General features: G+C 35.9%; 1 protein-coding gene across 5 annotated transcripts in view; it reads right to left on the reverse strand.

Annotated features, from left to right (window-relative positions):
* The window catches only part of LOC136265621 (ABC transporter G family member 20-like), a 38,295-nt gene that overhangs the window by 11,540 nt on the left and 12,641 nt on the right, over positions 1-14,114 (reverse strand). For 2 of the 5 annotated variants that reach the window (XM_066060519.1, XM_066060516.1), the window contains exons 6-17: positions 13,386-13,460; positions 12,146-12,247; positions 12,047-12,095; positions 7,316-7,397; positions 7,147-7,256; positions 4,302-4,369; positions 4,153-4,256; positions 4,005-4,102; positions 3,907-3,956; positions 3,566-3,640; positions 3,450-3,520; positions 40-128 (exon numbers count right to left, since the gene is read on the reverse strand). In XM_066060519.1, coding sequence (XP_065916591.1) covers positions 40-128; positions 3,450-3,520; positions 3,566-3,640; positions 3,907-3,956; positions 4,005-4,102; positions 4,153-4,256; positions 4,302-4,369; positions 7,147-7,256; positions 7,316-7,397; positions 12,047-12,095; positions 12,146-12,247; positions 13,386-13,460 — 973 coding nt within the window. The remainder of the gene's footprint in view (positions 1-39; positions 129-3,449; positions 3,521-3,565; positions 3,641-3,906; positions 3,957-4,004; positions 4,103-4,152; positions 4,257-4,301; positions 4,370-7,146; positions 7,257-7,315; positions 7,398-12,046; positions 12,096-12,145; positions 12,248-13,385; positions 13,461-14,114) is intronic. The other 3 variants (XM_066060520.1, XM_066060518.1, XM_066060517.1) reach the window with 2 other exon arrangements.

Raw genomic sequence — 14,114 nt, forward strand, 5'->3', positions numbered from 1 at the left:
AGGTAAGTCTTACAGTAGCTGTGTGTATGTTATCCTGACCTGCCACATAAGTACGATCTAACATGCCTTCTTTTCTCTCCTGTATCACTGAAGCAGCTGACAACAACATGGCTCTTCCAAAAAGAACTCTACAAAAATCACAAGTACAAAAATACTTACATATGTAAGCAATAAACACAACTTTTCTATATATAATAAAAGCCTCAAAAATTTATAGCTAATGTCTAAAACCTCACTTTTCAACATTTTATGGTTTTTTATCATACAGTATGGTAGTACAGTATAGTAGGGATCATGCAGAACTGGGCTTTTTCAGCCAAAAATATCACCCTAACTGAAACCAGCCTCAATTCCCTTCATAACAACTTGGCGGTATTGGTTAGGCACAGCTAAGCCCAAAAATGTCTACCCTAAACCCTTCCAAAATGTTTTATGGAATTTTATTCTGCCAAGTATAACTCGACAATGGATGTAGTTATGGGCTTGATTTTTTCACTGTTCAATGTTGCTTCATCCTGAAATGTGCCTTTTCACCAACCGCAGTAAGTAAAATACACGCATCATGGACTTTCCTTTGTCCCCAGTTCTTTTCTCTGACAATGCATTTATTCACAATAGCACACTAGTGACTTCCTGCTAATAATTTATTTAGTATGCGCTGCTCGATTTTCTGTGCTGGCCGCTCACATTTGTTTCTCATGTGTTAGAGTCCAACTGATTGTTCCAGACGACTGGTGTAGATAAGCACCATTTTTAGCAAAGTAGAACAGGCACGTGCTGATTAATTGGCACAGTTTAATCGCTTGCATTTTTCATTAACGCACTGCTTTGCTGCCCGTGTAAGTTGTACTAAGGTCAGTATTTCATTTTATAAACATTGTTAATTGTTTGTTTCTTGTGTATTTGAGTTCACCTGACTGTTCCAGACGACGAATGGATAAGAACTCGTTCTTAGCAAAGTAGAATAGGCATGTGATTATGATTATGATAATTGAAAGGCAGCACAATGCTGATTACATCCAATGAAAAAAAAAGTAAAAAAAGAAATTAGGACAAGTAATTACACATGCTGATTAGTCTCATGTGTTTGAGTTCAACTGACTGTTCCAGACGACGGGTGGATAAGAACTTGATCTTAGCAAAGTAGAACAGGGACGTGCTGACTAGCTGGCACAGTTTTGCACTGCTTTGCTGTGTAAGTTCTTTGTACTAAGGTATTTCATTCTATGAACACTGATGTACTGGCCTGTATGCCCAGCTTGTTACAATTGAGATTGGTTACTTACATAGTAGGGCACTTTACCCCTGCAATGCTGACCAATGTATCTTGTGTATGCATGTTACCATCCAGAGCCTTTAAACCATTGTTTGATCAAACTACCAGTATTGCTCATACAGAACTTTCAGCGTTCGCTCCTCAGAACTGTGGGATCTGTCAGATCTTTCAGATCTGTTAAACCAATTAATTTAACTAATAATTGATGTATGTGTGTGTTTCATTTCTTTTTTTGTGTGTGTGTTTACCTTGCCAGGGCTCCAGCTAATTAAAGCTTCTGCATCTAGGTTCCTTATTTATTTCCCTGCACACTTGTCTTAAACCATAAGATGTATAAATTGATCAATTGTTGTAGAATATCAGTGGACAGATCTATGTGCAAAATAACAGTTTATGTTTGGCAAAAAAATTTGATGGCGTCTACTTTGATTGACTTCCCATAGCTACGTACATCAATTCATCTTTATGAAACAAACTAGTTATGTAGATTGATCACCAGTTCTATAAAACTAACAGAAACAAGTATAAGAAAAAAATTGGAACTATAAACTAGAGTAGGGATTAACTAGAATATAATGCACCGATATATGTATATATTTAAAGCACTGAAACAAGCTTGAGTTAGTATATTATGACAGCAAATTACTGTAACACAAAAAGAAGTGAATATCCCTACTGTACATTTCAATTACAGAAACTCCACAGCACAGTAGGGATATTCACTTCTTTTTGGGGTTACAGTAATTTGCTGTCATAATATACTAACTCAAGCTTGTTTCAGTATTTTTATTGGAGCATTGTATTTTAGTTGATCCCTACACTAGTTTAAAATTCCAAATTTTTTCTTATACTTGTATTTAATAACCAAAAGGAGAATTTTCAATAATGTGTATATATTCTGTAGTCACAGTTGAAGATAGTCAATTAATTTCTGACATACTTTGCTTATTACTCTCCACATATAAAGCTGTGTAATGAGCATGGCCAAAGTAGCTACTTCACTTCTCAACAATTTCTACTGTTGGGTAATCAGTTTAGCCCTGTAATTTAGGTCTGGCATAGCCTAGAGCTTTTTTTCCTTAAATGTTACATTTGCCAATTGATCAATTTTATCAAATGTGGTCCCACAAACTGCCATCATTTATAGAGCAAAGAGATTTTACCACATGTAACCAGATTGGCTAAAAGGTGCCTTTTCACACATTTTAAATACTACCAAACATAATGTTACAACTAGGACTAAAACAAATATTCTAAATGCTAATGAAATAAATAATTTTAAAAGGAACAAGCATTTGAATATTCTAAATGTATGCATTGAGCTCACAAATACTGAAATTATGTAAAAATTTCATAAAGTTTTAAACTCTATTGTTTTACCATTGTGAGTGTATGTCTATAGAATATTGAATCTGCTCAAACTGCATTTGAATACTTGATATAGAATGAATAACAAACTATTTGAATGGTTTGTTTTAGCCCTAGTTACAACAGTTGACTCCTCATACTGATTAAGTGCTCTTTGTACTAGAATACAGCCATGCAGATACTGGTAGAAAAATTTCAGACGATCATATGCAATGACAAAGAAGTTATGAGGTTGTAAATTTAAAAAGGGTCACATTTTGTATGTGAATAGGTAACCTTTTCACAAACCCGGCCATACATATTAATAATAATGATATTATTATTAGAAGGATTACATAATGGATTATACCTGTTACATAGATCACTATAGTGACTGCACTTGTTTTAAGTGTGTACTTTAAGTGTGTACTTTAAGTGTGTACTTTAAGTGTGTACTTTGTATTACTGTCATGGCTGCATACCCCCTTATTGTATTAATGACATTAAAGAAATTTTAAATGACATCATTAATTATTTTGTGGTATATAAATGTTGTAATACATGTATTATCAAAAGCTTCAATTATTATTAAGGTAAGGAAATATAATATGCGATCTTTCTTTGCCAACATTATTCGTTAATACTATAGATCACAGCCAAGTTGCATGCAATTTCTATGTCCCGACATAATATTATGTCCCGACATAATATTATGCTGAATTGTCAAGGAACTTTCTATCATGCAATGTCATATGTAACAACTATGGCAGCATCTCTAATATATGGAGCAGTGTCATTAACACATCACAGACAATTAATATATTACATCACAGCTGAACCAGGTGCAAAAAAATCTTTGAATGTGAAGTCAGAATTGCCATAGACAATCTCAGTGACCTGTGTATAACATTATTACAAGTAACATATAACACATTTCCTCACATTCAGGTCAACATTTAGAGAGTACAGAGCAGTACTGTTTGTAAGTATCAGACTGATATTATCAATCAGTTTCTCCTGTGTGTGAATAGTATAGGGATAGACATTGGATAAGACTTCATTTCATGAAACAAAATTTAAAATAAGTAAATTTTTATAACTGTAGTTGCGTGCTAAACTAATACAAGAGACCAAGACTAATAGTTATCTGAGCAACAAGTTGGAGAACACTATGGTAGGGTGCTCTTGTGTTACAAAACCAAGACTTTATGTACTCTTGCACAGATAAATGGTATTGTCTCCAGCCTATAATAAGTAGACACATTTACAAAAAAAACACTAACATTAGCAACATCATAGAGTTCTTGATAAGATTGTTGAGTGAGAAATCGATCTGAAAAGTATTTTATAAAAACATTACTAAACCATTATCATGCTCAACTGGTAGTGTCTATTCCTAATCCAATGGTGGCCCGATCAATAAGATTAACACTTGTCTGGTTATGTCTGCCCAATATATCAGTACAAGTGTGTTGATACCTGTCCACAACTGGTAACATCACAAACTACACTTTCATGTGATCACTTACCGATCCACTACTGCTAATGTGTAATTTGCTTGAAGCCCCAGAGTACCCCAAGCATCCCCATCTCTTATCTCCTCTAAACCATTTTGATAAAAAGAAACATTTTCCTGTGAAGGAAATTTTAAAATTCTGTTTTAATAGTTATTTTATACCAAGTCGAAAATATCTCTACTCAAGGATCTCAAGTAATAGTGACTAAATGAAACACCCTCATATAGACCTGTAGATGTGACAGTGGTTTATATATAAGTAAACAGGTTGTTATTATCCTATAGTACCTATACCATACCACACAATACATACATATATACATACATCAAGTCAGGTGGTGAGTAACACAGGTACACTGCTGCAAATTGTTAATGCACAGTGCTGGTTTTATATCCTTCACCACAACTTTACCATTTTAAACACCTCAGCTGATGGATGTAGGACAAGCTAATATTAAAGACAACCCTTAATTGTATTATACAGTATGGTAGTACTGTATAGTAGCAAGAGTTTATAATATATATATTTAGGAGAGTATCCAATGCCTGTATTGCCCCTTCAAAACACACTGCATAATAATTGTGCAACATTGTGCAAAATATCCGAATATTTTAGTATAATTTCAGTAAACTCCAACACATGGCTTAGCCATGAAAGACTTAAGGCGAAGACCTGCAAGCACTTCAAGGCCCTTAAAGCTCTTGAAGCAAGTTAACACCTTTGATGATGATGACTATTGCATAACGTTACTGTGCAGTGCATTTTGAAAGGGCAATACAGCATTGGATACTCTCCTTTTTGATTTGATTTGATTATAACTTTACAGTACTGCATGCAGGTATAGAATAACAGATGTACAATCAATGAAATCTTTAGGGTACAGTACTGATGGCCCGCTAGCTCAGGGCTACCAGCCATTAAAAAACAAAAATTTACTTACCGTACTACATTACTTTTATAAAAATTACGTTACTTATACTTAAAGAGTTACATTAAAGGGGGGCGGGGTGTGTTGGAACATCCTAAATACATATATATATAATAGTTATACAGACACAATGTGGAGTCTATAAAATTTATAAACCCGAAGGCCCGGGCTGTAGCGCACGAGCGAAGCGAGGGTGCTACTAAGGGCCTGAGGGTTTATAAATTTTATAGACTCTACATTGTGCCCGTATAACTGCTTTAGACGCTATTTCACATTACATTCAGATTGCTTACCTCATCACGGCTGTTTCTGCTGTAGGCTCGACAAAAGCGGCTGGTTCTCCTTGCAATAATACTAGTATCATGGCAACTATGCGTCCTCACGTGACAAAATAATCACGCTCGTTAAATCACTGCACGTGAACAACGCATAGCGATTGGACAAACCTAGATTTTGAGCATATGTTATATTGTGCCTGAAGGCATGGAGTATATTAGAAAACAAGATGGAGTATATGAGATTTATTACCCATCCAAAATAGCCTACATAGAGCCTAAACAATAGTTATACGGGCACAATGTGGAGTCTATGAAATTTATAAACCTGAAGGCCCGGGCTGTAGCGCACAAGCGAAGCGAGGGCACTACTAAGGGCCTGAGGGTTTATAAATTTCATAGACTCCACATTGTGCCCGTATAACTGCTTTAGACTCTATTTCACATTACACTCAGATTACTTACCTCATCCATGGCTGTTTCTGCTGTAGGCTCGGCGAAAGCGGCTGGTTTTCTTGAGATAATACTAGCGCCATGGCAACTATGCGTCCTCACGTGACAAAATAACAGCGCTCGTTAAATCACTGCAAGTGAACAATGCGTAGCAATTGGATAAACCTAGATTTTGAGCATATGCTATATTGTGCCTGAAGGCGTGGAGTATATTAGAAAACAAGGTGGAGTATATGAGATTTATTACCCACCCAAAACAACCTAAATAGAGTCTAAATATATATTATAAACTCTTGATAGCAAGGATCATGGAGGTTTGGGCTTTCTTTCCCAAAATTATCACCCACAAACCAGGCAGCCTCATTTCTTTATAACACTTTTTTGCAGTATTGATTAGGCATAACCAAGCTCATAAATATCTTCACAATGAGTTGACCCCCAAACTCTTCCAATTAATTTCTACTGAATTTTAAAAATTTCTTAGTTTCTGTGTTCTGTTCTCCAAGGTGGCTTGCTCAGGAGTTGATCCTTAATGATAAAACATTGAAACCAAGTTACATGTGAGGCATTTAATGTACATAATATGAAAACCATCCTTAGCATACCATCCTTAGCATTTGTACATTAACTGTGTGATGAAGAGCTGCAAGATTTGTGACTGGGGACTTTGGCCTTACCGTAGTCCTATTTTCCTACTGCTTATAATAGGTATTGATTCATGGAAATGTGCAGTGGTGTCAATGCAGCTGACTGTTTTGAGAATTATCCGTAATTTCTGCATATAACTGTATGCTTCACTGTTATTCATTTGTAATGCTGTGTAATGGGTAGAATATACCTGAGAACAAACCAGAATAGCCACTTCACTCCTCAATAATTGATAGGCATGTGTTTAGTCATAATTTCTGTGGTGACTGGATTGATTGCAGAGGTGCTTCTCATACTGTTCTTCATTGTATATTGGTTGGAGCAAAGCTGAAAACGAAACAGAATGACTATGCACATTGCAGTAATGGAGTTGCTTATTTGATTTTATAATAAGTGTGATTGGTGCCATTCTTTCCTTTGATGTGGTATACCACGTTAGTTCACTAGTCATGTAATAAAGTAAACTAACAAATGTGAGGAAATTTATATTTAAGCAGTAATCAAATAAGGGAGCTATTATAATTGATACTTTCAAGTACCCAAAATAAACAAGCACAAATGGATGCTGTTTTATTCTTGCATGTGCAGTGGTATCCACGGCTATATAATGGTCAATCTGATACTTCATAAAACAGCAGTATCTGCCCAATACCAATACTAGAATCAGTGCAGCCCTAGATGATAGAAGAGGATAAATCTTACTAGTGTCATTATTGGTGAACAACAACTTCACATCTTTGACATCATTCCCAACTGTAGCACAATAAAATGTTATCTGAACAGCTGGTAGAAGGACCAGCAAAATAATGTGCCTACATCAAGACACAATGATACATGTACTACAACAATACAAGGAGCCATCCTCACTCACAGGAAACTCTTGCACATTTTCCAAAAGGATTTTATGGACATCGCTAAAATGTTAGTTGTGGTTGGGACACGGAATTTATGAACTGTAAAAAATAGAAAGATATTATCTGATGACACAAATTAATGTAATAGTATTTTATGTGGGAGGATTAAAGTGCTGTATCCTTCACAAAGTGCTCTATCTGCTCATACAGTACAGTTATGCTGATAGTTGGGCAGATACAGGGAGATACAATACAAAGGAACACAACCCTATTATATTACTGAAAGTATCCAAACTAATCCTACCAGAATAAGTACTGGAAATAAATGCTCCTAACAAGATATGACTCAGGAAGTACAACATAAATCACTTTAAGCACTAACTATGCTTGTGTGTACAAAAATACAGCACTCCAGGCCAGGGTGTTTTGAGACTAAATGACCAGTCAGCTTTGCATGCCTCTTGCTGTATTAGTCTTTTCACATGGCCCTTTGTGCTGTATTTTCTTTTACACATATGACAGTGCTTTAAATATAGTACATGAATGAATAAAACAATTCTCCATATAGAATGGTTCAGTCATGTGACCGCAGTTCAATTTCAGGTATAGAACAGCCAACCTGGGCAATATAAAACAGTATTCTATTTATTTATTTATTACTGGACATGCCACACCACGTGTCAAGTTGTTCATATGAGTGAAACTTGTACTCCACTATTGTTTACACTTATTTAACAGCTTGATGTCTACAGGTGAAGTCAGAGGTGTGAAGTTGTTTACATGATAAATTTGCTATTGTCTACGCTCCCTTTACTGTCTGTAACAACTGTATTTCAATAAGTAAGTAGCTATGTACATCCTCACAACAACATATGGTCTTTACAAACTTTGTATTAAATTATTCACAGTTTTTATTCAAACAATTGAATCCTTAATTCTAGCATTCATTTATGCACTACTCATAGTATTACAGTTTATTGTGCATTTAACTTTTGGTATTGCTACAGGGTAAAGCTATGGGAACGCCTTGCAAATTGGTGTGACATAGTTAACCATTAATCATAACAGTGCCTTTTGATAGTTTGAAAGAAAGCAGAAGAATAAGCCACTGAGTTTAAAAACAAAAGCCAAGGAAGTATAAAATCATGGGGCAGAGATAATCTAATAGAACAGTCACCTCAGAGTAAAAAGTAGATGAAAATTTTTGCCAGAGTTCAAACTGACGTAACACTCAAATATCCTTAAGCCATTGAGCTACTGCTACCACAACTGTTCTCTTCACTTAATTGTTACCCTACAGATAGCTAGTTAAATGAGAGTCTTAATACTTAATAGCAAAAATTAATGCATAGATGTGCCAATAAAAACTCTTAAACATTCTATCTGCATTTTATTTTAAGTTCTTAAAAATGCATACTCTAATAGAGTATTGTAAAGATAATAATATTAACGACGGTTAAATAATGAATGCAATACAATAATAACTATTTCCATAATCATCATTGTGACTGTATAGATAGAAGAAATGTGGCATATAAAAGCAAACCTTAAAGTCAGCCTATAACTGGTTTTAAAGCCTTATTCAGTAATTACTTCCGTTGGACAGAAAATGTACACATACTATTGGAGCAAGTGTTTGCATTGGCAGATAATTATTTGTGTGGAACTGGACCTGGTGTTTAAACAGCATTAATTTTATCATGATTGTCCTCAACTAATGTTGTCGCTTCAGTCCAACAGGGTCTTGTGGTGCACCACAGTATGTGTAATGCATGCAGTACCTTCATCCTCCTGTGTCCCATTTCTTTTACCAACAGTGCAAGGTGTTGATTTGCGGTACTCACACCATACCAGCTTCATGTTGCCTAACATGTAACACATAATCCGTAATTTTTGCGCCACACCTCCAATAGTTGAAGTAAGTACTTCACGTATCATACTCCTTGTGTAGGGCTGTGCAACAGGCAGAGCATATCTGCAAACTATGCAAAATGGCTACATAGAACACCTTGTACAATACATTAGTAGGATAGTCACTTGGTAGGAGAATGCCTTGCAGCTGGTCAATAAGAAAAATCAGAAAGGTTCAGAGAAATGTTTTGCTGGGGACCATGCTCAGTGGCCAGCTATCTTCCAATGTTGGCTAAATCTTCATCAGGCTGCGTAGGTGTACAGGCCTTCTCTTAGATTTTTCTGTGTTTTCAATCTCTTCAGCTAGCTATAGCCAGATATTTGGCAGTTTAAAGTTGAAAATTTTCCAACTGCCTAATTTAATTCCTTATCAATTTTTCTGCTTATATGGTATTATTCTTGGTATTACGATAACTCATCATCTATGATCTTTGTTATGCCCAAGCATATTAATGCTAAACATGTACAACAGTGACTGAATAATTTATCAGGCAAACTAAGACCAGTAGTATAGATAGCTACACTGCGTACCATACTAGGTGATGTGTCAAGTTTGAATGGTGATTTCTGATTATGGTAAGGACCTGGGGGAATAGTGGTGCACTGGTCGATGGCCTGTAACAGTTAACCAATGTTTTTCTATGTTGATTTCAGTATCTTAAAATGTATTTTTTACAACTAGCCCAAGCTTAAGAATAGGAGGTGTGACTAAATGAAGTTTGCATATGTGTTATTGTGCTCAACAGGCAACTTTAACTTCAAAGTGGATATAAGCTTGGTGTGTGCGTGTGTGTGTGTGTGTGTAGTGTGTGTGTGTGTGTGTGTGTGTGTGTGTGTGTGTGTGTGTGTGTGTGTGTGTGTGTGTGTGTGTGTGTGTGTGTGTGTGTGTGTGTGTGTGTGTGTGATGGAGAGAGTAGAAGCTAGTTCTCGCCAGTGTTCTTGAGTAGTATGTTCCAACTAAGGGAGGTTGTGGACTGATATGCTATCCCCAGGAATATTAGAAAAACTGCTATCACAGCAGCATTTTAGTGGCTTTGACTGTCATAAATAAATAAATATGCTTGAACTATAATATTTTGCAATTATCAGTACAGAAATAACAAGGTGAGCTTGTTAAAAACGTTACTAATGGCCATTGAATATTTTTAAGCAATAAACCAGGTTGAGTATTCATTAAGTGTGATAATTGTGAGTTTATTGAGATGGTGCCAATTGTGCTTTGTTATTGGCTGAATAGTTCACTAACTGTTCATTATGAGACAGCAACTGCTACATGAAAGCTGAAGTTAAGAAGTTGGTCACTTGTCTAACTTCATATACACGCTATACGAAGTTAGACAAGTGACCACTAATACAGACCACAATGCATACATTAGTGGATCACAAAAGGGATATTTTTTAGCTATCTCATCAAGATTGGATCTTGGTCTAATTCGGTCTGACATTTACAACTAGCCCAGTCACCATATACAACTAGCCCAAAGTCACTTAGAATTAGCACCACTAGCATTCTGTTTAACCTCATGTCTGGACAGCAATCATGGTCCTCCACCACTATCTGTTGTCCACCCCATGTACCACTCACCACCTTCCACCTCTTTTGTGAACACTAGTGATACTACTATACTCATCCAACTTGTCAGATATTCTCTCTCATATTTTGCATGCACTCACCACTCTTGGTAAGTTATAATGGCTTTTATCTCAAAACTACTGATTTACAGTACATCAGTTTTCCAAATTCCACTCACAATTATAAGTACACATATCTAAGGATAGTTACAAAAAGGTTTAAAGGTTTTAGTCCAAGACACACCTAAGAAAATGTGGTACTAATAGTTACACGTACACTTCAAAACATAAGGTTCATTGGAAGGCCCTCTGTATAGAGACTCAACAGAGCCCTATGTTTCAAAGTCTAACTAATGTAGACTACAGCTAACTGTTGTATATACTTTGATGTAAACAAGAAATGCAGCATTAATTAGTAGAAACAAGGCCGTTACAAAGACTTCTAATTTAGTATGGCTGTTACTATCCACTTAAATGTGCCAATCTTCATATCAAAACTATTGTACACGTTGTATCAAATGAAGCCATATGTGCACATGAAATGTGACTGAATTATTATAGTACGGTTTGTTTGCCTATGTGATATAAATGCATACCCCTAAAACCCTGTTACTGCCACATCAAGTGGCACCAAAAAGGCAGCACTCCAGGAAGTAGCATTCCATGAGTCCATTCAAATAATTATATGGATTTTCATACAAACACCAAAGCATGGCAAATTTTGTAACAATCCAGTTACATTTCAGACCAACTTGCAGCTACTAGAATACTGTAACTTTGAAATTGCAGATATTTCCCCATGTACAACTTGGAATCGTTGCAATATAACTGAGTTGTGCACAATATAAATGCATGGACCCAATCACCAGACTTTCATATACAAGAGTAGACATTTCCCAGGTGATTTTGAGTATATCAAAAGCTGAAGATTATATAGGCATTGTTAATTCTAATCGTGTTAAGTGGAAACCTGCAGTGTGTAAGGCCGTAATGAATATTGTACTCAAAAAGATGTTTTGCATACAAGTGTATTGAATAAAGTGAATTAATTTTGTGGTAAACTAGTTGTGATATGCACAGGTGTGTAATTGTTGTGTTTTGTATCACCTCGGAGTGTGGTCTTTATAGAACATGATTGTGGCACTATGGGATTTATAGATCACAATTTCAACTAATCAAATTTCAGTATAGAACTGGTTGAGGTCCAAAATATCATCTTATCAATATTGTAGCAGTTATAAAACACAACACACTAAACTACTTACAATTTAATATTTTGCACTTCCTGTCAGTCTTATCACTTGAACCAGTTTGCTATACTCAACACAGATAATCTTACAGTTATAGTTTGTGCTAGCAAGTACCTCAGAGAGAGAATACTCCTTCTGATCTGGAACATTGTCAACATCTTTGTCTCCTCTCTTAGATGAATCATATGCCAGCTTCAAGAACACAGCCTCTAAGGACTGTAAATTAACAAAGTTGGAGTATATATCTATTTTCTGCAACAATATATATATATTTTATCAGGCAAGTGCCTGAGGAGTCACACAGCCTGGGATCCAGGATTTCTACTGCATTCAGCCAGTATGTAAATGGATTAATGACTTCTCATTTAAAGAAACTATAGTAACTCCACGAAAAGCTCAAAAATACAGTTTATACACACCTTGCATGGCCAACTAGCTACTTAATCATTTGGCTTTCAGTTATTAAACCGACAGAATTAATGACAACTGGTGTCTAAACATTTCACTCTCCATGCCATTGACGTAGTCTATAACTAGCCTTCTGAAATATGTGCTAAACTAAATACAAGCAAACTTTAACAGCTCATAAGTTCTTCAGTCATGGATTAAGCTGGTTGTCATGATATCAAGCCCAAGCATATGTTGTTATCTCTAATGTGATTAATTTATAACACACGGCACATACCACAAAGACACATATACACTTAGGCCTGATCAAATATGTTCAAATTTTTGCCAAAAATGCTTTCAGGAATTCCCCCAAATTTTTGCCTATTATGCTCTTCAGTGTCCCCCATTATGCTTGCATTATGCTCCTAGGTCAACAATATTTCTTATAATAATCTTGGAACATTTTAATCAGTGAATGCTCTATTAGAGTATTTCACTACAAAGTGACTGTTCTATTAGAGAGCATTGATCTAATGCATTTGAGTGCTCCTAAACTTAACTTTCTGTTGCATTATGGTTGAACAATGCCAGAATGATTTTGAGGTATTGGGCACTTCAGGACATTGATATTGATGACAATCTCCTTTTCCCTTAGTTGTATTCCCCAGCCTGTAATTGTAGCAGTAGTATGTAGAGTAAGTAGATATGTAGTTTACTAGTTGTTGTACCCTGTAGTCTGTTTTGTTTTATTATTACTTTGTTCAACTACTTGAGTGCTCTGGTTCAGTTTGCATTTTCCACTGACTGCTTTATTAGAGCATATCGATCTATTTTCAAGGAATTAAGCTCCATAGTTTGAAATATCTATGCTAGCATTATGCTGGCATAGCACTCTAGTCTATTATGTTTTTTATTACACTGGCATATTTGACACAGGCCTATTATACACTGTACAAACACTTACTGTAGTATTGTAGGCTCTCATCAGATTTTCAGGTGATGACTGAGCCAGTAATATTCCGTCCCTCATAAATCCAACCTGACAAATGGAGGGTTTAAAATCAGCGTGACAGGCAGCAAGTAATGTTAGGCAATAAAAAATACATTTTAAGGAGCTTCCTTTGTTAAATTTTGTGATTAGTCATCGTTGTCCATTGATACTTTGAGAACTTTTCAACATTTTTGAATAGCTTTCTCCAACATTTTGATGAACCTTACCTCTACAATTTCATGTTTTATGAATATATAATTTAACCCTATACACCTGGCCTGCCTTACATACCCCTAATTTATTTATGGGTACTCTTCACACTATCCCTGGTTAGCCAGACTGGTTTCAACTCGGGTTATTGAACTCGGGTTGGCACTTGTTCACACTACTACATCTGACACATGCTCGATAGTGCAAGCGCCAAATAATAATTAAGCTAAAACAATGCAAAAGCTTTTGATTATTTAGGGGCTTAATAAAAAGGCACTAGAATTGTAGCAAGAAAGCGTAAAATCAGCTGAAATAAGTCGTACAATGTTATAGCTGCCATGTGTAAGCTAGTGGGCTCTCCTTTCACTAATGCATCATTCGAGCGTAATTGTCACAAAGTCTACCAGAACTATGGTACGTCGTAGCCATTATGAAGAGCAGTTTTCTCAGAATGCGTTCACACTGATCCTGGGCCAACCCGTACCAGCCCAC

The sequence above is a fragment of the Dysidea avara genome, chromosome 9 (assembly GCF_963678975.1).
Source record: "Dysidea avara chromosome 9, odDysAvar1.4, whole genome shotgun sequence".
In the NCBI taxonomy this organism is placed as follows: Eukaryota; Metazoa; Porifera; class Demospongiae; order Dictyoceratida; family Dysideidae; genus Dysidea; species Dysidea avara.